The sequence below is a fragment of the Theileria parva genome (assembly GCF_000165365.1).
Source record: "Theileria parva strain Muguga chromosome 3 map unlocalized ctg_530, whole genome shotgun sequence".
Classification (NCBI taxonomy): Eukaryota; Apicomplexa; class Aconoidasida; order Piroplasmida; family Theileriidae; genus Theileria; species Theileria parva.
The window spans coordinates 156607-178441 of NW_876245.1; the positions used below are offsets into that span (position 1 = coordinate 156607).

Genomic DNA, 21835 nt, shown 5'->3' on the forward strand with positions numbered 1-21835 from the left:
TAATCAAATTTTCACTAATATAATCAAATATTTAGTAAAATATTGAAAAAATCGTCCCGGAGGCTTTAAAAATATTTGAAAAATTTGGGAGAAATTGTTAGTTGAAATTGGTATAGACTTCTTGTTTCCGTTTCCTGTGGTTTGGTGAGTTCCTGTTATATTTAAGCGGAAAGGCTTCAGGGTCATCTTCTAACGTATAACCACACCGGGCAATATCTGTTGATCTCTCAGCCTCCGTTACCACACTCGTCTTCACATCCACAATACTCTACAATACAATTAATACCGCATAAATAACTATAAATTATGGTAACTAAGATGATAAATTAATGTGCAAATAACAATAAATTAGGTTAAATAACACTAAATTAGGGTAACTAGGATGATAAATTAGCTGTTATTTGTTACATTGGGTGAGATAACGATATCCATGACAAAGGGTACGACGTTGATTTCACGTTGATGTGTAACTCCCAGTGCCCTGAGGCATGCGCAAACCTCCAAATGAAACGTTGAACTCTCTGGTATATAATCCTCCTTACACGTTATCTACACATTAATTAGTATAATTATAATATAACTATTAGTGTAGTGTTACATAGTTTTTATTGCAGATATCGTCGAGTAGTTTTTTACATTTTTGGCTCAGTAGTGATTTCGGCAAAATTCCAAACTCAAATGCATGTCTCAATAACAAATGCCTCCTAAAATGGAACATATATTAAGTTAATTGTTAAGATTAATGAATAAATGCGGTTAACTAGTGTGACAATACCTTTGAATAGTCATCATGTATGTTCTCGATCTTAGTTTATTAATGGTGAAACTAACATGTCTTAACCATACCGGTAAAAAATCCACTAATGATACCACACTCTATAATACATTATTCACACTGTTAACTATCACTACGGATCCAGTAGTAATAACCAATTAGTAAATAGCTAAGTAAGGATGGAAATAACTGGGGAAATAGGTGTAAAGGAGGACTAAATAGAGTCCCCTAGGGGATAACTAAGAGGTTGAGTAAATGGGTAACTAAAGAAAAAGTGGTTAGTACAAGCACCGTAACGGGGAAAACATACAGGAAAATTGATGACAACAATGGGTATCCAGCTAATAGAGCAGATATCATAAGATTCTTTAACTTTATATGATAACAATTTCCATAAAGGATCAATATTCTCAATTTTATAATCCAAATCAAATATACTTATCACTCCACCACCCACCATACCAACAACTATCCTATCCATCACTCCATTCACATTACTCAAACTATCAAATCTCCTATTCAATATACCCACTCCCCTATCCATTATACTCACTCCCCTATCCATTATACTCACTCTACTCAAAGTATCCACTCTTTTATTAATATTATCAACGTGTTGTAGTAGTGTATTAACGAATTGTGACGTGATTGGATGATTTTGGTGTCTGACTTTAGACAAAGAGCGTATGATAATATTTTTATTCTCCAGTGAAAAACTTTCAAATTTATCAGAAAAACTGTTACATACTACTGAATAGAAATTATAATCCTCTAAACCAGCATTTGAGTACCCATCCACTATCATCACCACATCCTCCTCATCCAACTCATCCACGCAGTTAATATCAACAGTGGAACTAATAGTACTGGTAATCTCAGCACTACCAGGAGTAGTGTCCACAGTAGTTAAGGGTCCGGTGGATAAGGGTCCGGTGGTTGTATTATGCGTGTGACTAGTAACTGAGTTACCACAATTGACTAACTCAGTTCCATTAGTACTATGAGTGATGAGATTAATAATATGTTTGGAAAGGGTATACATCCAAAATTCATCGAGTGATTTGGAGTAACCAAGTGCTAGAGCAAGATTAGAAAGTACTTTAGGCTTAATTCGGTGTAGTCTGTCACATACGTAATCACTAAATACTCTTATCTCATTAGTACCCAATCCTCCAATTCTACCCTTAAATACCAATATACTCATTATCTTCTCCAATATCCCACTATCCAACTCTTCTACAATTTGTAATGAGTCATCCAATGTCCTAGTTTCAGAGTTATCCAATATACTAGTGTCAGTGATGTTAGGTGGGTTAGTGATGTTAGGTGGGTTAGTGATACTAGAGTTAACTGTGGATTCCCAATTTTTTAGCAAGGATTCGACAATTCGGAATAAATTATCCTCATTATCCATTCTGTAATTTAATATCATACTTGTATGAATTATATCCAGCAGCATGTTCAATTTGGTACTCAGTCCCACCACAGTATCAGCTGTGTCACTCGGACTATCACTGCTGAAACTCGGTGTATCACTAGTATCCGTATTACTAATCCAAGGCCATAGAGTAGTGTTAATATTATATTGTTGATGGATAGCATTGATGGAATTATTGAGTAGATTTGATAGGAATGAGAGAATTCTACTACTCCCAGTCGAACCACACACATAAATCACACTTGACAAATCAGAATATGATAACAAATTTGGCACCCTACCAAGTGTGTCAACTATTATTCTCGAGGTCTTACGCATATACGGGTATACAAATATTGTATATTCTCCAACATTCTCCACACTATTTACACTATTTACAGTATTATTTACACTATTTACACTATTATTAGTATTAACAGTAGTAACAGTATTTACAGTGCTATTAGTAGCAGCAGAATCGGTAGTATTTTCCTCAATACTATCCAGAGAATTAGTAAAATGACTTGAATGAAGAGAAATATTGAGAAATGATAAATATTTATTATATCCTAACCAAATATCATTGTCTCCTCTTAGTCCATACTTATCTCCTCTAACACTCCTAACTGAGTTAACATTGGATAAGGTACCATTTACTGAGTTACCATTGGTTGTGTTACCATTTACTGAGTTACCATTGGCTGAATTACAATTGACAGTGTTGGTTGGAAAATATTCGTAAATGAGTTTATTGTTATGAGTGGATTTATGGAATTTAATGGAATTTTGAAGGAAGTCATCAGGGCTGGAGAGTCCATAATGTTTCGCGGCAAGTTTAAGGAATAAATCATCAGTGAAGTATTTGGAACATTTCATATTATTCCTACGATTGTTCCAAAGTGATAAAATCCGATTAACCTCAGAAACCACTTCATTACACAAATTTTTATAGTCCAATCCCAAACTAATTTTATTCATTTTTTACATTACTTTCATCTATTTAATATATTATTGGCATTTTTTAACAATATTAATAATTTATTTAGGGCAATTTTTAACCCATACAACAAATATAATACAAACAAATATAATACAAACTAATATAATACAATTTAATGAATATTGTTTAGGTTGAAAAATATTAATAGAATTTGAAATATTGTTGGATTCCACTATTATACATACGCCCAACCAAAATTTACACATTACTGTGTATTCTTCTTTTAATTTTAGCATTACCCCAGTTATTATATTTTTTGAAACCTTTTAACATTTATTTATTATTTGTAATTAAAATTTGGTAAATGTGTTATTGAAGGGGAAGATTTGATTGAGGGAGGAAAAATTTAATTTCCTAACCCGATCAACTTTTGACTTTTTTAAAATTTTAGTGTTTTTTGTAATTATTTTCTATAAATTTGATCGAATAATAATTTAAGATTTGTCTGGTTTATGGTTGGTGGTGTGTTGTTGTAATTTTGACATGTGTTTATTGTCTTGGAGTATTTTCATATTATTTTGCATAATTGTATCAGTTCCAAGCCCACCTCGTTCATAAATTCTTTTAGTATATTTTTTCATGGTATTATCATTTTCTTGAGTATTATTTGGGTTATAACCCATTCCCATTAACATTGCCATTCCGAAGTTTTCTACCGGTACTTTATCATATTGCGATTTGTCCACCCTTAACATTTTCCCCAAATTATCCACTCTATCATCCACTGCAACATCTGTTTTATTATTATTCAATAGTATCGGCTTTATATTATCATTTTTCAACACTTTCGTATTAAATAATTCTTCGTACAAATTTTTATCCACTTCTCCATCATCCACAATATTCACACTATCCACAATATTCACACTATCCACCGTATTATTACTATTATCCGTAGTATCACTAGTGTTCTCAGTGGTATCACCAGTTGTATTATGAGTGTTAGTATCTTCAGATGTATTGGAGTTAAAGAGGTTCAGGCCATATTTTAACTCATTATTAGTGGTGGAGTTGGCTTGATTAACAGGTTTAATTAATTTATTTTTACAGGGAATTACGTGATTAATATTTTCTTCAGCAGGTTTATAATCTTTTTGGCTGAATTCTTTAATTATTTCCTTTTTTACTTCTTCCTTCTCCTCCTTCTCAAACACTCCAAATCCTCCTCCTAACGGATTAATAGTACTGTTATTATTAGTATTAGTAGTAGAGTTAGGAGTGGATATGGTAAATTTCATTATAAAAATATTAATGAATTAATTTACAATCGGGCAATTCTTTCCTTATCTTATTACTTTTTATAATTTTTATATTGTTTTTAGTTTTTTAATAATTTTATATTTTTTAATATTTTGTGATTTATTTTCACAATTTTTATTCTTATCAATTGATAATTTTATTATTAATTTTTCATTTTTTAAACTAAACTTGTTTTAATTTAGCAAATTCTAATCTAGCAACTTTTAACTTTGTAAATTTTAAAAATTTTGGAAAATCTGGAAAGTTTGGACTTTTTATGAAAATGTTAGGGGATTGTGATGGTATTTTTGAGGGATGAGTCGGTGTTGGAGAATGAGTTGATTCGGCGTGTTTCAGGTAAACTTCGTCAATTAGCTTCTCTAGAGTTTGCTGTTATTTTCCACAAACACCGAAATAGACTCGATTCCACCCGCTTCTTCGGTGATGAAATCGAATACATCATCGTCAACCTTGATCATCAGCATAAATTACCACAACTACTCCCAATCTATCCTCATATACAATCACTCATACAACAATATAACACTAATTCCAGTACCACAAGGAACCACGCACCCGATTCCACAGTACTGAATACTCCAGGGAATACTGATACCAATACCCTAGTTAACGACACAGTGGATAACACACCGTATAGCACAGAGGATGGCGCAGATGTGGACTGGGAGAAGTGTATATTTACACCGGAATATGCATCGTATATGGTAGAATCAATACCAGATAAACCTTATGAATTAGAGTCTAACTATATAAACACTATCAGAGCTAGTATTAATGAGCGCAGAAGAAGATTATCTGTGATATTAAGATTATTAGGATTCCCCAATGCTAAAGTAACTACTTTAACTAATTTCCTCAGGCTTGGTTGTGAGGACTGCGTTTACTTGGGTGATGAGAAGTTTAGACAACCTTTAACCGGCGAGCTGGAGTATAAACTTAGTGACTTTTTCCCCAACATTTGTATCACGCCCTTCTCAAGATTCACTGAAATCACACATAACATTAAACTTAAACACCCGACAAACATACGAATTCCCAAGTTCAACAATACACGTAATAATTTTACTTAACCCAGATAATTATTTTATACATACCGTTAACTGTAGTAATAATTGTTTAGGCGTGGTTAATCACAAGAATACCACTACGCGTGGTATTAATGTGAAAATAGCTGACAGATGGGATTTGGAACTGTTTGGCTTATTATCAGAAAAACAGCGTAAATTAGCTTATGAATTGTCAAATAACAGTGCAAATTTGTTCACACAGCACAGTCACCAGAGTGAGAAAAGTTCCGTAAATTTTACTAATCTTGAACTAATTAAAAAGGTTAATTTATCCACCGATACGGAAAATCTTAATGATACGATTAGTAATAGCTCAACGTCCACCAGTGATACCAACACCAGTACCCCAAATACTCTTCACACCCTAACCACCGATGAGATGAGAGTTTATAATTACATTACCGAACAAGTGTTTATGTACGATCCACAACTTCACACACAAACTTACAATCCCAATTTCAACACTTTTAACACTTTTAACACTTTTAACACTACCTTTAATAGTACTGTTAATAGTATTGTAAATTCTAGTGATACCACCAGTGTGAATACTCCCGTCAACAGCACCAATCCCATGATTAATAATGTGGATAATGTGGATGGTACTGAGGTTGGTGGTGTGGAGTCAGGTGTGTGTGCCGTGCGACCTAACACCGTAACGGAGATACATATGGACACTGTGGGATTTGGTATGGGAATGGCCTGTTTACAGGTAACATTTGGCTGTCTGGATATCTCTGAGGCGCGTTACTTACATGATCAGTTAATACCATTGACACCTATTTTCCTATCACTTTCCTCGGCAACTGTTGCCTTTAGAGGTGAGTTATCGAATATTGATAACCGTTGGCCCGTGTTAGTCCAGGCAATGGATGATCTTGATGACCAAGATCGAAGTTATATACTCAAGGGCAGATACAACACCACGTCACTTTATATCCAAAACTGCCCACTTTTGATGCAGAATTATGAATATTTGAATGATATTCAAGTGGCGTCTGATGCTACGGCGTATGTTAACTTGGTGAAATTGGGCGTTGATCCCATCTTGTCACGGTATATTTCACACAATTTAGTCTACCAGCCGCTGGTAGTTTATCAAGAAGATTTAGATCAAGTTGACTGTACCGCTACCGACATGCACTACCAAGTCTTCCACGCCACTAATTGGAACTCCATACGATTCAATCATCCCAAACTCACCCACACAGTACTCACAAGTGATAGTCCAAATAACCCAGTACACACAAGTAATGCTCCAAATAACCCAGTACACACTGGTAATAGTTCAAATAACCCAGTACACACTGATACTAGTTCAAATATTGGTGTGAGTGTGGATGAAGAGTTACCGTGGAGAATAGAGTTTAGACCGATGGATATACAAATGACTGATGAGGAAAATGTGATGTTTATAAGTGTCTTATCATATGTTGTAAGGGTGTTATTACGGCTAAGACTAAGTTTATACATGCCAATTTCACTGGTGGATTCTAATACTGATTTGGCCTGCACTATTGAATCCTGCCACAAACAACTCTTTTACTTCCCAAATCACATACACAATTCAGGTAATTTCACTCTCAGTTGTGTAATTAGACTAGCAGCCTAGTTTGGTTTACTCTAGATAGTTATTAGAGGACTTTCTCACTATATTCTTAAGTATTACTAATCATAAGTATTACTAAACATACGTATTACTAAACACAAGTATTCCTAGAATGGTGTAAAAATATTTGTAGAGGTGGTGAATTTGGAGGAGGTTGGCGTGGGAAGGTATAGTTTGCATGAGATTTTATTTGGCAAAATTGGTTTATTTCGAATAGTGTTGGACTATTTGGAGTTTGAGTACTCTAAATCTGAGGTTTCGCCCGAATTTTACTCACAAATGAAGGTGTATTTTAACCATTTTGAGCTGCTAACTTTGGGTAAAACGCCCACAAACGCTACCAAACAGAGAAGATTCATACACGCCCACCCCTCATACCAACACGATGGAATCATTCACAATGATATCCTCTATGATCTCATCAACCACCTAACCTGTCAATAATATTTTAATTACCATTTTACATTTTTTTAATTTTTATAATTTTTTTAATTTTTATAATTTCAAGAAAATTGTAATAATTTAAAAATCTTCAAGATTATTTTAAAAAATATCTGATAATTTAAAAGAATATCTGATAATTTAAAAGAATATCTGATAATTTGTAAAATTTAATAACAATTTATAGAATTTTATAATAATTTGTAAAGTTTAATAATAATTTGTAAAAATGTCAGAGAGGAAGGTGTTGAATAAGTATATACCACCGGATTTTGACCCGGATGCTTTATTGCGTCATAAGAAGGTGTTAAAGGCGGATTTATTTGGCAAGAAGGAAAGTCCATTGGCACTGAAGTTGAAATACGGAAATTCTAAGCTAATGAACATTCGGATGATGTTTCCATTTACATTTCGCTGTGAGAGTTGCCGTGATTTCACTTATGTTGGTACAAAATTCAATTCACGTGTCCAGAGACTTGATAATGATACTTATTTGGGCATTGTAAAGTGGCGTTTCTTCGGCAAATGCCCAAACTGTAAACATGAAATCGTGTTCAAAACTGATCCTAAAAATGGTGACTACACCCTGGAATCTGGCGGGACCAGAACCTACGACGCAAATAGAGACGCCAAACTGGCCACTGAAGAATTAGATAAACTACAAGTAACACACTACTCACTTATTAGCATAGTATTACTGTATCTAACCCCTTCCGAATATGTTTAACTCCTGACTAACTATTTGTAAACTTAATTATGTAGACTGACTAACTATTTGTAAACTTAATTATGTAGACTGAATAACTATTTGTAAACTTAATTATGTATACTGAATAACTATGTGTAAACTTAATAATTATGTAGACTGAATAACTATGTGTAAATATGTTTAGGATGAGAAAAATGAGTTGATGGGAACGACGGAGAAGATGAGTGAGAAGGCAGACCATGCATTTGCTGAATATGAGGAATTGGAACGTTTAACGGCTTTGAAACGTCGTGCGGGAAGGATGCGAGAACGTGAATCCCTAGCAGAGCAAACACTACAATCACTACAGAGTAAAAAACTAGAATTTGAACAAGTAAATGAAGATGAAATTAATTTATTCAAACAACAACAAAATGAAATTTTTAACCAATATCTACAACCCGAACTAGTTGACACTGATGATCAATATGATAGTGCTGGGAATGAGGATACTTGTGTTAATTCTGTGGACACTGTGAATACTGTGGACACTGTGAATACTGTAGAAAATGTGAAGAGTGGGTTAAGAGTGGAGATAAAGAGTAAAGAGAAGAATAGTTTAATATCAAATGATTATGACAGTGATGCCGATTAAATCTTTGTACTATACATAATAAACACTTATTATATACTATACATAATATTACTCTATATTATATACTATACATAATATTACTCTATATTATATACTATACATAATATTACTCTATATTATATACTATACATAATATTACTCTATATTATATACTATACATATAGTAGAGTCTTATTCTGGGTAGTTTGGGTTCTATAGCTTCAGGGTCTTTGGGCATCCTAGGTATCAACCATGTACCCAAAAATCCTCTTCTAAAATATTAATATTTTATAACATATATTTCATATAATACAAAATTATGTTAATACTGTCATTTTTGTAATGATTTGTTGTAATAGTCATATATAAGTCTCCATATTCCTTTGTATCTTGTGAATTTAAATAATCTTTTTTCATAAACGCCAAATCGAGTATGTTTGCGGTACAACGAAATACTGGGTCCCTCAAGATTATAAACTATTTTTCTAGGAAAAGCCTTTTTATTTTGACGTTTCCAGACAGTTGAATCACCTAATCTTATCTCGTTACATTTAACAGGTTTAAGAATATACGCAATTGATGAAATACCAGTAATTTCAATTCTGTACTTGTTTTCACTCAACTCCACACTATTACCATTTTTGTCCTCTTTATAAAATTTTAAATCCTTCGGTAAGTAAAGAAACCAGGTGAAATAATTTTGAAATCCAAATCTAACTAATGAAGCTACATATGAATCATATCTGATCTCAACTCTGCCAAAGCGATGGTAACAGCATATAGATTTTGGATATTCTTTCCCAGATTTGTGTTCCCAGACGATATAGTCATCAAACCGAACCTCGGTACATTTAATATAATCTCTTAAAATGTATGATTTTTTATCATAGTCTGGTGTAATCACTTCGTAATCTCCATCATCCAGTTGTACCTTATTACCATGCCTATTTTGTTTATACATTTTCAACAAATCAACCCTAATTTTTATATCCCTATAAACTCCATTAGGAAAACTGATTGTCATGTTACTATTTATGTATGAAAAGTATATACCGGTTGGGAAAATATCGGATTTATAATAATCATACCGCCAGTAGACCTTGTCATCATATATTATCTTGTATAACTTCTTATTAAAGACAATACGATAATAATGTGTTGTAGATTCAACTTTATAGTCATCAGGATTGAGCTCTATACCATTTTTAGTATAAAGTTTTAACTTATCAATATTAGGTCTAATAGACTCGAAATATTCAATATGTTTCTGAAGTTTCCAATCAAACTCCACACGGCACTTGTATTCTGTAACATACTTACTGGGATCGTCTGTATCAAGAATCACTTTATCACGGTAAACTATCTTCCCAAACACAAAACCATTATTAGCTTTAAAATAATGGTAATTGGGCATACAAAATGTTTTATATTTGTTTGTCGACATCATCGTATTAATATCTAAAGTTATAACCTCAGGTGACACTGATTTATCCTCTACATTTTCATTACTTGGTTCAGAATTCTCATTAAGTTGGTTCACTGATTCAACTTCAGCTCTTGGTCGTTTGTTGCTTGGTCCATTCAGATCAAGAGGTTCATCAGTTCCATCTACGAACTTAATAGTTACACAACCTGAAATCAGGTCGAAATTTAGAGAGATAAGATGTCCGTGGTGAGCATTATCTTTGGTTTGTTTCCAAATTTCCTTCTCTTCATGCGAGATGACATGGCAAAACCTATTGAAAATGACTTTAAAATTAGTCTTCTCAAGATCGTAATAATAGTCATGATCTAATATATCCATATCTCTAAGACTATTAGAAGCTTCGCAATTTTCTAATGTAAAACAAGCATGCCATATATGATTGTAACCCTCTTGTTTATACAATTTCAGCTTACTCAAATTGATTTCAGTATTAATACGCTCCCACGTGTTATCTTTTAGTTTACGGAATAGTATCAAATTTCCATTGAATGGTATTATCAAGATGTATTTCTCATCACCTTCATAAACCAATACAAATCCGGTAAATTCAGATGTACATGTAGCCTCCCAAACAACTGTATCATCTTCTAATACTTTGTTAAATACATATGTATAATATGATGAATACTCCTTGAACTTGTTTCTATTAAAATAATTAAAATCATCCTTGGATTCTTTTATATTTAAGTTTAAGGTGAACAACGGACGGTCTTTTGAATAGAAGCCTGAGAAAGCACTATCTATTGACGATAAATTCACTTCATTCATTTCGCTCATAATTAATTTTAATTCAACTGGTGGATCTAAACCTTCAATATTTGGGGTATTAGATCTTTAAATAGATCAGATCCTATGTTTCATACAGATCCAGCAGATCTAAATGTAATAATGATATTGATATACCAGTGAAATTGTATAAAATACAAAATTTTGTTCAAATCTCAAAATAAACCTTACATCAACTAAATTATACGATACAGTGCATTAACTTAATATAATACATAGTACTCTATACATATTAGTCCAGATACTAGTGCTAGGTACAGCATGGATATAGTAAACCCTAGTTTCATACCCTATGTAACATACAATTTACTAGTCACAAAACTCTCAAAGTTAATATTATCTCATTAAATACTGTGAACTATTAAAGAGTAGGGATATTATTTTAATCTGCTGCAACGTTCATATTGTTCATCTACCAGCTCATATGCTGGTAAATAACCATCACCGATCCTCAAATACTCATTACATACCGTGTCATCCCTACTACAATCACTTATTCACAATTAACTATATCCACACACAATTAACTATTTTAACTGTGTAAAATTAACTATATCCATAAGAATTAACTATAACTATGTAGAAAGGTATTTGAGTGAATAAGTGGTATAATAGTTGGAATATTACCTTCCGATGGAAGTATAGCCTTGATTATAGAGAGTGCAATAATCGAGTTGAAAAAAGAGTAAAAAGTTCCAAATGTCATGATAAGACCAGTTGAGCAGCGGATTAATTCTGAGGAATTTAAACTCGTCTGAATTGCCGGGTTCAATCTCGCTTAAACTGCTGCAACCCTCATCCACCCTACGCGTTCCGAGAATAAAACATAAATTCTCATTCCTAAAACTCTTCACACCTTCGTTCCAACCACTCTCCACCATTCTACACATAATTAACACTATTTTAACTATGCGATTATTTGGTCAAATTTATCAGAATTTAATTAGAAAAAACACAAATTTGGAAATAATTGCAAAAGTTGATCGGGTTACGAAATACTGAGGAAAATTTCCTCCATTTCTGCTGCAGTAACCACTCATTTACCAAAAAATAATTGTAAATAATAAATAAATGACAAAAAGGTTGCAAAATGGTAATAAATGGGGTAAGGTAAATAGAGTAGAGTGGTATACGTCATGTTGATGTGTAGTTGTTTGGTGATGTAATGTATGAATTGTGTGATTTCGGTGAATTCTTTAAAGTTCGGATCTTTAAAGTAGACGACTTGTAATTCTACAGGTGTTAAAACGAACGAATTATTACCATGAGGCTGAGTGTGTGGAGAATATTTATGCGATGCTAGTCTATAAATGTGTAATGCCACTAAACTATCTTTTCCGCCGTTAAATGATACGTAAACATTTCTGAATCCATAATCCCTACAACAGATAATTAAAATAAAAATTGATACGCGAGGGAATTGTATATTAATTGTATGGAATTGTTAATTAACAGTGAAAAAGCGTTGATATTAAAATTTTTAAGCTTAATTTTAGGATTTGTGTGACCAGGTGTAAACAAAGGCTTAAAATTACTATTCAGTATTTTGCCATAGTTATTTAACTCAGTTTCTACGTATTTTACATTCGTACAATAAAATCTAGAATACACTCCGTAAAATATTTTTTTAAATAAATTCATAAAAATGTAATTTTAACAATTTAAATAACTTAAGCAAATTTATTAATCTATATACGGAATAATTAGAAAATTAGAGTAAAAGTGGTGCTGATCTAATTAATGATTATTTATTTTTTTCTTCTAATTTGTCTTTGTTCCTTTCCAAAATAATTTATACATAATCGCAAGATGACTTCTTATAATGACCGACTTACCGTTTTAGATGATGAACTCAAACAACTCCAGGTACAGTCACCCAAACTTATCCACTCATTTCACATAATTATACTTAATTATTATATTTTTTATATTATTTTATTAATTTGGTTAATAATTTTTCAAGGGTATGACCGATTGCCAAATGGTAACTGATGATATGGATACCGATAACCACGAAGATGTCGATAAAAGATCAATCTACGTCGGAAATGTACTTCCTTCCACTCTTAAACTTATTCCCATTATTTCTCATTATTCCAATTATTCAACTTAATTAACAATTATTCAACTTAATTAACAATTATTCAACTTAATTAACAATTATTCAACTTAATTAACAATAATTTAACTAATTTAACAATTTTTAACGACAATTTGTGATATTAAAAGTATGTTTATGGATAGGTTGACTATTCGACGAAGCCTCAGGAGCTTCAGGAGTTTTTTAAGTCTTCTGGTCAAATAAACAGAATCACAATCATGGTTGATAAATACACCGGCCATCCCAAAGGGTATTTCTCATTTTATTTACTGAGTTAACTCGTGATAACATTTGGATTAGATATGCTTATGTTGAATTTTCTAATGAAGATGCCGTTAATAACGCCATAATGCTCAATGAATCACTTTTTAAAGAACGTATTATCAAAGTACTTTTTACTCCGCTATACAAATTACACAGTTTTACATACTAGTTATACTCTACAAGTTTAATCATTAGGTAATACCTAAGCGGAAGAATATACCAGGATTTAATCGTAGAAGACCTACTTCTAGATCCAGATCTAGACCCTATCGCTCTTACACCAGGTACACCACTCTACTATATAACTAGTATTATATACTTGAGATTTAGTAATTATAGGCCGACTCCCCGATTTTAGTAGTTATCACATTCTACTTAACTACTATAGCTATACTATACTATAGCTACTATACTATAGCTACTATGCTATATGGTTATGAATGTGTTTAGAGGTGGTAGGTATTATTCGTATCGTGGATTCCACCGTGATTACTCCAAACCATATTAAATTTTTTTCCAACTTTTTACCATTTCATCATTATTTTTATCCTATTTTTATCATATATTAATATATATTAATATTATTTATTGTTGATATTGTTTATTGTGTCGTTGTGTGGTAATGGAAGTTTGGGTGAAGTGAATTTACACACACCCCATTGGTATATAAATAATTTTGTATTTGGGTTGAGATTAATTTATTAGTTATATTTTTACGTTGTTTCTCCCAGTGTCACGTTTCTAACCAATTCACTCTCACGTTAGATTCCACTCCAGTAGACACTTAATTCCACATTCTCACATTTTTCCATTACTTCCACCGGCAACTCAGTTGATAATATTATTAAAAGTGTTGTCTGGTGTTGATGTGACTGTCTGCGCTGACACATTTGGATTAATCTTGGCATAAAATTTCCGAGGATTCCACTGGAAATTTAGTCACAAGTTGGCAATTATTGTTAAAAATATTTTCATCCCAAATTAAGAAATTATTTTGTAATAATTTTAGAAAAACTTTGAAAAAAATTTTGTCTAGCACAGATTGGAGCAAATGAGTGCTACATGCGCTTTGCTATAGAATTCCATCTCAACAAAACAGAAATCGAGGAATTATACAATCTTTCACATTTTCACAAAATATCAAATTTTTAAAAAATCAAAATTTCACAAATTTCCAAAATTTTAACTCTGCCAACCCCTAAAATTCTTAACTCTTAACTCTCTTAAATCTGTTTAAACTGTTTAAACTGTTGAAATTGTCTTAAAATTGTTGATATTGTTGAAGAAAGTTGAAAAAAGTTGAAAGAGTTGTGGACGTGTAGAATTGTTTGGAATGTGTAGAATAGTTTGGAATGTGTGGAGTTGTGTAGGTTTGATGTAGTGATTTACTGATTAATGTGACTAATTGTATGATTAGAGGCTGAGAACAATACCAGCTCTAATACCACTAACCGTCCTCACGATCACACACTTATCGTGACAAACTTTACTCTCAATATTCTCTCTGTTAACTCTTACTGTCAATATTCTTATTCTGTTAACTCTTAACACTCTCAATAATCTTACTGTTAAATCTGAAAACTTATTACTGTGAAAAAATGTTAAAGAGGATAAGAGGTGGTAACACTACTATTACTACTGCTAAGTCACTGGACGTAACCGCAGTTAACCAGCTAAACACCGAACCCCTCGTAAGGAATAGAAAAAGAACCAGAGCCACTCAAACCCATACCCACACCAATACTCACACCTCTCTAAACTCTCTCAATAGTGTAAACTCTACCAACACTAGTAACATTGTCAATAGTGTAAACTCTCTCAATAGTGTAAACTCAGTCGGTAGTGTGAGACTGGGTAAAAGTTTGAAACCCATCCCCAACACCAAAACTACTCTTAATACTCTTAACACTGGTAAAATTAACACTAACACTGTTAACACTGGTAAAATTAACACTAATACTCTTAACACTGGTAAAATTAACACTAATACTCTTAACACTGTTAACACTGGCGTTGGTAAGGAGGGCGAGGTATTGAGTAGGATAAATAGTATAATAAGTAAGAGTAGGTTTAAGAGGCTGTGTCGGGAATACGTTGGCGACTTCTGGTCCAGGGTTGACTCCAACGAAATTCCAATCCTTCCACTTTTGCACATTGCCAATTCCTGTAGTACTGGGGGCACTGTGGAGACTGTAGAGAATACTGTAGAAGGTACTGTAGGAGCTGTGGAAGCTAGTGCAGAGAATGTGGAAGCAGGTACCAGCGGACCTAGCGCCGTAACGGAGATACAAAACATATCAATAATAACAATGAGTGTATCGGATTATTCGTATAAGTCAACGCCGTTTGGTGATGTGTATTACTCGCCCAGGTTCCAAGATGACAAGTACATTTACCGCTACGTAATACTGACCAAGGGGGTAAGAAATGAAGCGTATCGACTGCTAAAGCAGTCGAAATCGTATCTCCTCACAGAACACCAAATTATCCGCGAACTCTGCATTGACCTGTCGCCAGGCTGGGAACACTTTATGCTCTTTAAAAACAGACTCGATGAATTAATTCTACGACGCAAACTTTAATATCTTCACATCTTTACGTAATTGTTAATTGTAGTTTTATTCTATTGTAGCGTTGGTAGTGTTTTGTTTGGAGAGGATTTTGTCAAATTATTGAAAAATTCCTTTAAATCCTTAAAAAAATTTATTTTATTTTATTTTTATTGGATTCTTGTAAATTTAGTAAATTTTGTAATTTTTTCGAAAATTCCGAAAACCTGTAAATTAACCCTCAGATCTCCAAATTAGCCCTTAGATCTGTAAATTCCTTATAAACTACTGTAAACATATGTTAACTTGAGTAAATGAGTAAACTGTGTGTATATTCTGATGATTCGGAGTGTGGAAGAGCTGTTGCGGATCTTGACAACAGGCCTGGATAGAAAATTATTTATTTTTAATTTGGAATCTCTCGATATTTTTAAGCAACTAAGGTTTGAAGAGTTTATTTATCGCAATGTTACTCCAAAATGCACTAACACCGCATTCCTCATACTCAACCACTTCTACAACTCCAGTAACTCACACACTACACTATACCTAATACTATATAGTCAATATTATAGTATAGTATATAGTTAAGTAGCTCCCTCTAGGGGTATATAGTAAATTAGCTCCCTCTCGGGGTATATAGTTAATTAGCTCCCTCTCCCCTATATAGTTAATTAGCTCCCTCTCCCCTATATAGTTAATTAGCTCCCTCTCGGGGTACATAGTTAAGTTGCTCCCTCTAGGGGTATATAGTTAATAGTATAGTACAGTATAAGAGTATAGTACAGTTATATGGTAAACGGTATGTTACTGTAGGTACGGTAGTATTTGGATTAAGTGGTGAGGTGAGTGACTTTATAAAGGATTTAAACTATTGTAAGCTTGGTGGAATTAAGTTAATTCGTCGTTTTACGGGTGGCGGTACTGTGTTAATTGATGATAATATTATCACCTCGAGTATCATTGCCACGCATTCCTTTGCTCCTAACCTGAACCCCAATAACATCTCACACTGGGCCTTCAAATTCTATCAATCAACCAATCTCTTCACCAACCATTTCCACACCGTCGACGGTGATTTTTCCTACCACAACCTTCTTAACACTAACTCCACTGTCAACTCTGGTAACTCCGGTGACACCAACGTTGATACGGAGAACCCCGTAGAATGGTGTAAGGTCGGTGGAAATGCGCAGGCGTATGGTAAATATTCGTTTGTACATCATACGTCGTTTATATGGCGAGTATCACCGGAGATAGAGAAGATACTTTTGGTACCAAAAAAGGCGCCAAAGTACAGAAATAACAGAGGACACACACAGTTCCTACAGTCAGTCACCAAAGTCCTAAAGGTCTCAGATAAACATCAGTTCATACAACTGCTCATACAATCTTTATCCAGCCTTTACTCAACCACTTTAATACTTTATCGTGGGCTGGACAGTGTCAACGTTAAAAGTAATGTCAGACACTTAGACGAAGAAGTAATAAATAATTGTATCAATAATTTTAAATCACACACTAATTATATTCACTTCTATTCTTACCCATTCTTACACACTATTTATAGTATTTTACACACTTTTTACACATTTTTACACACATTTACACATTTTTTACACACTATTTATAGTATTTTACACATTAAGTTGCTGGGTGTTTGGTAGAAATTACCAAAGTTCTTGAATGAGTTGGTTGTGTTTTATTTGTTCGAAGTTTGTTATATAATTTTTGAGGATTAGTTTAATTTCATTGCCCATTCTTCTGCTACTAAGAAATAATTAATTTATGTTCCTTACCCGCAAATGCAAATTATACCACCACGTGATACCAACTCACCAATCTCCCTCAAATTACTCTTTACCAACTCTTGCACATACCTACGATCCTAAAATTATCATTCATCTCAATCAAATAGATTACAAAGTTGATCGGGTTATCTTTTACAGAGGAAAGTATCCTCCACATTGCTGCAGTAACCACTTATTTACCAATTTTAATTAGTAAATAATAAATAAATACCAATAGGTTGCAAAATAGATAAACAATGGGGATGTGTAAATAAGTGTAAAAACTGTGTAAGAATACGTTTTCTCTTGAGAGCGCGTATGAGATGTGGAAGTTGTTGAGATTTTGTAGTTTTTCAAGTTCTTCGTGGTATAGGATGTGATTAATCGTTCTGAACCCCAGGAATATTATTACTTTACTTTCCAATCCCTTCTCCTCCACTGATTTATATATCGGTCTTATTCCAGACATTCCTACAGATAACCGAATTAGTTGATTAATATATTTTACTCCCTAGTCAGTTCTTGCTGCAGTAACCACCCATTTACCAAATTTAATTAGTAAATAATAAATAAATACCAAAAGGTTGCAAATTGGTAAATAATGGGGATAGGTAATTAAAGGATAAATAGAGTAAATAACTGGATATCACAAGGGTCAAAAAGAGAGTCCTAGAGACTAAATATCTCATGAGTAAGCTCTGTGATTGGTAGCAAGCACCGTAACGGAATACCTGTCCCATTGGCAATGAGTAGTAAATCACGATTGAGATTAATATTAGAGAAAACAGAGTCTCGAATGAAGAATTTGACAGTATCCCCGGGCTTTAGGTCACATAAATAATTGCTGCAGTTGCCCTTGTAAATTCTGCGTTTGTACAATTCAGTCCTTGGCACCTCGTTAAATAACCCCAAACGCCTCACATTTGTCTTGTAAAATGTTCTCAACGAATGTAAATTATACTCCACTCGCTTCACTATTATCTTTATCTCATTCTAAAATATTTATTGTGTAAAATTTGGGTAATTGTGTAAATAATCAAGTATCTGGGTAACAAATCAAGAGAAAATTAGTCCCATTTCTGCTGCTCATAACTACTATTAACCACTTAACTACTATTAACTAATTAACTACTATTAACTAATTAACTACTATTAACTAATTAACTACTATTAACTAATTAACTACTATTAACTACTTAACTACTATTAACTAATTAACTACTATTAACTAATTAACTACTATTAACTAATTAACTACTATTAACTAATTAACCACTATTAACCACATAACCACTTAACCACTAAACTACTATTAACTACATAACTCTGTAAGAATACGTTAGGGGTGGATGCGATGGTGTATGCTTTGGGAATTTGTTTGGGGATGAGTTGTAGGAACCCTGCGAGATTGAACTTGGTGTTGGGGAAGAAAAGGGTAATAAACTCGTTGAACGTGAGTTTAACTTCTTCACGAATGTGTTTCATGAGTTTAGAGTTGTTAATCACCTGTTCGACACGTTCAATTTCAGCTTTATCCCTGATAAACGTGCAGAAATTTAATATCTCCTCATCCGCTGGTAAACTCGTTAAATCACAATATAACTCCAACACGTCCTACACAATAGTTTACTAATTTATAGTTAACATATTTAAGGAAAACCGCAGGGATAAATAACAGAATAAACAGTGATATGAGGGTATAAATAACAGAATAAACAGTGATATGGAGGGTATAAATAACAGTAAATAAGCTCTTGGATAAGTAACAGTAAATTAACCCAAATAACAGTAAATTAACCCAAGTAACAGTAAATTAAGCTGAGAAAACTACTAGGTTTGCAAGCACCGTAACGCACCTTAACAGTTGCTGGGATGGGGAACGGCGGTGAGAAGGATAATTTCTGATTAACATTACCATATCTTGGAACAAATGTGATTACTTTATCCAAATCTACGAATAATGCAATGAATAATTTTACCATCTTCCGTCAATTCTAATCTTTCCATATACCAACGGACCTATCATATATACACAAAGGAATATATCCAATTCCTTAACTATATATAATAGTATACAGTAGACTGAGTAGATACCACATGTGATGGGTTACGATAAAGAACGTAGAGAGTGTCGGAAATGTTATAATTCTCCTTGAAATCTATGGTCTACAAAATATAATTATTAAGTTGATTACAATTTCATGTGTGGATTGATCGGAATTGGGAATTAAATTGTGATTTTGTAACACTTTAGCATCTGTGCATTGGTACTGCTGCTTACAAATTATGTCATTTGGTACCACTTCAAACTTGTTAGACACACTTATATTCTCATACCGAAGCTCCAAACCACCTATGAACAGAGTTAAAGTGGTTTAATAACTAATTAGTGAGTTACACAGATGTCTCCAGGATTTGTAGTAGGGCGGTTCGGTATTATCTTGTGAAATGTTAATGTGATAGATATTTGAAAGTGCAGTCAAAAGCTGGTTTAGCCATTTCTCAAACTCCTTACCAACACCATTCAACTCATCACACAAATATCTACAACGATTAACATTATACAACTATTAGATCTAATTTTAGGAAAAAATAATTGTAAATTCGGTGTTTTAAAAATAAAATGCCAAAGTTGATCGGGTTACGAGAAATAAATTTTCTCACCCAGTCATTTCTGCTGCTGTAACTACACATTTCGGAAAAAACAATTGCAAAATAAAAATAAAATACCAAAAAGGTTGCAAATTAGTAAATAATGGGGATAGGTAAAAATGTGTAAAAACTGTGTAATGATTACATTGGGGTGAATTCGTGTGCTTTGAGTTGTGTGAGTGTGGCTTGTAATACTTTAGCGGCCTCATTAAAGTATTCATAGTCACTACTCCCAAGACCGAAAATACAATAATTCAACCGTAACTCAGTGCCATTCCTCTCCAACTTTCTCAACTAAAATAATATTACAACATTGTCGATACGATTTTCTGAAAGTTTTTGGTATTGTCGGGGAATAATCCGTCGTAATGCGTTGAGACTAGAAATATAAACACCGACTCCTCCACATAGAAATCGGACTCCTCAAAATCCTATACACATTAATAACAAAATTAACTATATAGTTAAGATATATAGTTAAGTAGCTCCCTCTTGGGGTATATAAAGTAGCTCCCTCTAGGGGTATATAAAGTAGCTCCCTCTTGGGGTATATAAATTAGCTCCCTCTAGGGGTATAGTTAAGGGTATAGCTAAGGAATTAAAGTCTAGAAAGGAATAAATAAGGAGCTAAGGAGGGAGAAAACAGGGTAAAAATAACATAACTAAGTGGAAGCAAGCACCGTAACGGAATACCTCTAAATTAATTGGTTCATGTGAAATATTAAATTGTGATAGTTTCTCGGCTAAAAGTCTTGAAAAACGTTCAGAAGTGCCAGTTTGACTCGCGTAATATATTCTACACCTCTTATACCTTTTCTCATCAACCTTTAACTCAATCCCCCCTTCCCCTAATTAAATTATTATCATATTATTATTATTAATATTATTGTTAAATTGGTTAATTATTGAGTGAAAAATGAGTGAAAAAACGGGTAAAAAAGTTACTGGGAGAATTGGTGTGATTATTATTATTTTGTTGAGTTTGGAGGTTATAGTATTTTCTATTGTATAAATAATGTGCAATTACAGTTGAGATTCCAAGCCCTAAATTCAATACCACACTCGATATCTCACTCAACATCAACTCTATCTCACATAATTTACAACCTTACATAATTTATAATATCTTACACTATTTACAATATTTTACAAAATAAATAATAATTTACAAGATAATTAAATGTGAAGATAAAATTATTTTTAATAATTGTAAAATTTGGAGTTTGTAGTGATTTCTCATTTCACTACCATTAGTACTGTAGTTATATCCTTGATAGTGGAGTGAGTAATACGGATCCCCTATGAAAACCAAAGTC

General features: G+C 33.0%; 10 protein-coding genes across 10 annotated transcripts; 5 read left to right on the top strand and 5 right to left on the bottom strand.

Annotated features, from left to right (window-relative positions):
* Positions 1–28: 28 nt before the first annotated feature.
* On the bottom strand, positions 29–3330 carry TpMuguga_03g00082 (uncharacterized protein). The gene is made up of 5 exons (XM_758008.2): positions 1086–3330; positions 776–876; positions 599–704; positions 409–549; positions 29–268 (listed from the first exon to the last, which is right to left on the bottom strand). The coding sequence occupies exons 1-5, from the start codon at positions 3168–3170 to the stop codon at positions 98–100; spliced, it is 2604 nt and encodes an 867-aa protein (XP_763101.1). The 5' UTR covers positions 3171–3330; the 3' UTR covers positions 29–97.
* Positions 3315–4452, bottom strand: TpMuguga_03g00083 (DExH-box splicing factor binding site family protein). The gene has a single exon (XM_758009.2). The coding sequence runs from the start codon at positions 4428–4430 to the stop codon at positions 3627–3629; it is 804 nt and encodes a 267-aa protein (XP_763102.1). The 5' UTR covers positions 4431–4452; the 3' UTR covers positions 3315–3626.
* gcs-1 (Glutamate-cysteine ligase family protein) lies at positions 4446–7586 on the top strand. The gene is made up of 3 exons (XM_758010.2): positions 4446–5505; positions 5573–7090; positions 7262–7586. The coding sequence occupies exons 1-3, from the start codon at positions 4731–4733 to the stop codon at positions 7570–7572; spliced, it is 2604 nt and encodes an 867-aa protein (XP_763103.1). The 5' UTR covers positions 4446–4730; the 3' UTR covers positions 7573–7586.
* A 10-nt stretch (positions 7587–7596) lies between these two features.
* TpMuguga_03g00085 (uncharacterized protein) lies at positions 7597–8926 on the top strand. The gene is made up of 2 exons (XM_758011.2): positions 7597–8233; positions 8463–8926. Exons 1-2 carry the CDS (start codon positions 7799–7801, stop codon positions 8910–8912), a joined length of 885 nt encoding a protein of 294 aa, XP_763104.1. The 5' UTR covers positions 7597–7798; the 3' UTR covers positions 8913–8926.
* A 265-nt stretch (positions 8927–9191) lies between these two features.
* On the bottom strand, positions 9192–11172 carry TpMuguga_03g00086 (uncharacterized protein). The gene has a single exon (XM_758012.2). The coding sequence runs from the start codon at positions 11152–11154 to the stop codon at positions 9223–9225; it is 1932 nt and encodes a 643-aa protein (XP_763105.1). The 5' UTR covers positions 11155–11172; the 3' UTR covers positions 9192–9222.
* A 352-nt stretch (positions 11173–11524) lies between these two features.
* FLAD1 (Phosphoadenosine phosphosulfate reductase family protein) lies at positions 11525–12856 on the bottom strand. The gene is made up of 5 exons (XM_061305624.1): positions 12575–12856; positions 12427–12542; positions 12297–12396; positions 11791–12045; positions 11525–11646 (listed from the first exon to the last, which is right to left on the bottom strand). Exons 1-5 carry the CDS (start codon positions 12802–12804, stop codon positions 11541–11543), a joined length of 807 nt encoding a protein of 268 aa, XP_061160958.1. The 5' UTR covers positions 12805–12856; the 3' UTR covers positions 11525–11540.
* A 17-nt stretch (positions 12857–12873) lies between these two features.
* Positions 12874–14076, top strand: pab2 (Polyadenylate-binding protein 2). The gene is made up of 6 exons (XM_061305625.1): positions 12874–13029; positions 13127–13213; positions 13408–13514; positions 13565–13652; positions 13724–13812; positions 13979–14076. Exons 1-6 carry the CDS (start codon positions 12973–12975, stop codon positions 14034–14036), a joined length of 486 nt encoding a protein of 161 aa, XP_061160959.1. The 5' UTR covers positions 12874–12972; the 3' UTR covers positions 14037–14076.
* A 127-nt stretch (positions 14077–14203) lies between these two features.
* Positions 14204–16119, top strand: TpMuguga_03g00089 (Cyclin-dependent kinase regulatory subunit family protein). Its single transcript, XM_758015.2, has one exon. The coding sequence runs from the start codon at positions 15127–15129 to the stop codon at positions 16108–16110; it is 984 nt and encodes a 327-aa protein (XP_763108.1). The 5' UTR covers positions 14204–15126; the 3' UTR covers positions 16111–16119.
* A 92-nt stretch (positions 16120–16211) lies between these two features.
* TpMuguga_03g00090 (uncharacterized protein) lies at positions 16212–17744 on the top strand (the record flags this gene model as incomplete). Its single annotated transcript, XM_758016.2, has 2 exons — positions 16212–16603; positions 16894–17744. Exons 1-2 carry the CDS (start codon positions 16417–16419, stop codon positions 17742–17744), a joined length of 1038 nt encoding a protein of 345 aa, XP_763109.2. The 5' UTR covers positions 16212–16416.
* redB (Flavodoxin family protein) lies at positions 17702–21713 on the bottom strand. Its single transcript, XM_061305626.1, has 14 exons — positions 21465–21713; positions 21213–21367; positions 20843–20950; positions 20665–20813; positions 20266–20411; positions 20063–20220; positions 19962–20033; positions 19847–19886; positions 19724–19818; positions 19206–19481; positions 18599–18860; positions 18166–18338; positions 17877–17965; positions 17702–17847 (listed from the first exon to the last, which is right to left on the bottom strand). Exons 1-14 carry the CDS (start codon positions 21598–21600, stop codon positions 17748–17750), a joined length of 1959 nt encoding a protein of 652 aa, XP_061161744.1. The 5' UTR covers positions 21601–21713; the 3' UTR covers positions 17702–17747.
* Between the last annotated feature and the right edge of the window lie 122 nt (positions 21714–21835).

Bases quoted from the DNA above. Each gene is read 5' to 3' on its own strand.
- pab2 (XM_061305625.1), top strand. From the start codon at position 12,973: ATGACTTCTTATAATGACCGACTTACCGTTTTAGATGATGAACTCAAA. The intron at 13,030-13,126 runs GTACAGTCACCC...TAATTTTTCAAG, and splicing joins ATGAACTCAAACAACTCCAG to GGTATGACCGATTGCCAAAT. The intron at 13,813-13,978 runs GTACACCACTCT...GAATGTGTTTAG, and splicing joins CCCTATCGCTCTTACACCAG to AGGTGGTAGGTATTATTCGT.
- FLAD1 (XM_061305624.1), bottom strand. From the start codon at position 12,804: ATGAATTTATTTAAAAAAATATTTTACGGAGTGTATTCTAGATTTTAT. The intron at 12,046-12,296 runs GTATACCACTCT...AATTATGTGTAG, and splicing joins CAACTACACATCAACATGAC to AATGGTGGAGAGTGGTTGGA. The intron at 11,647-11,790 runs GTAATATTCCAA...AAGTGATTGTAG, and splicing joins GGCTATACTTCCATCGGAAG to TAGGGATGACACGGTATGTA.
- TpMuguga_03g00086 (XM_758012.2), bottom strand. From the start codon at position 11,154: ATGAGCGAAATGAATGAAGTGAATTTATCGTCAATAGATAGTGCTTTC.
- TpMuguga_03g00083 (XM_758009.2), bottom strand. From the start codon at position 4,430: ATGAAATTTACCATATCCACTCCTAACTCTACTACTAATACTAATAAT.
- TpMuguga_03g00085 (XM_758011.2), top strand. From the start codon at position 7,799: ATGTCAGAGAGGAAGGTGTTGAATAAGTATATACCACCGGATTTTGAC. The intron at 8,234-8,462 runs GTAACACACTAC...AAATATGTTTAG, and splicing joins AAGAATTAGATAAACTACAA to GATGAGAAAAATGAGTTGAT.
- redB (XM_061305626.1), bottom strand. From the start codon at position 21,600: ATGTTGAGTGAGATATCGAGTGTGGTATTGAATTTAGGGCTTGGAATC. The intron at 20,814-20,842 runs GTATCGACAATG...ATATTATTTTAG, and splicing joins CCAAAAACTTTCAGAAAATC to TTGAGAAAGTTGGAGAGGAA. The intron at 19,887-19,961 runs GTATCTACTCAG...TATATATGATAG, and splicing joins ATCGTAACCCATCACATGTG to GTCCGTTGGTATATGGAAAG.
- TpMuguga_03g00082 (XM_758008.2), bottom strand. From the start codon at position 3,170: ATGAATAAAATTAGTTTGGGATTGGACTATAAAAATTTGTGTAATGAA. The intron at 877-1,085 runs GTATGTTTTCCC...AATGTATTATAG, and splicing joins TTGTTGTCATCAATTTTCCT to AGTGTGGTATCATTAGTGGA. The intron at 269-408 runs GTAACAAATAAC...ATTGTATTGTAG, and splicing joins ATATCGTTATCTCACCCAAT to AGTATTGTGGATGTGAAGAC.
- gcs-1 (XM_758010.2), top strand. From the start codon at position 4,731: ATGGTATTTTTGAGGGATGAGTCGGTGTTGGAGAATGAGTTGATTCGG. The intron at 5,506-5,572 runs GTAATAATTTTA...ATAATTGTTTAG, and splicing joins TCCCAAGTTCAACAATACAC to GCGTGGTTAATCACAAGAAT. The intron at 7,091-7,261 runs GTAATTTCACTC...AAATATTTGTAG, and splicing joins AAATCACATACACAATTCAG to AGGTGGTGAATTTGGAGGAG.
- TpMuguga_03g00089 (XM_758015.2), top strand. From the start codon at position 15,127: ATGTTAAAGAGGATAAGAGGTGGTAACACTACTATTACTACTGCTAAG.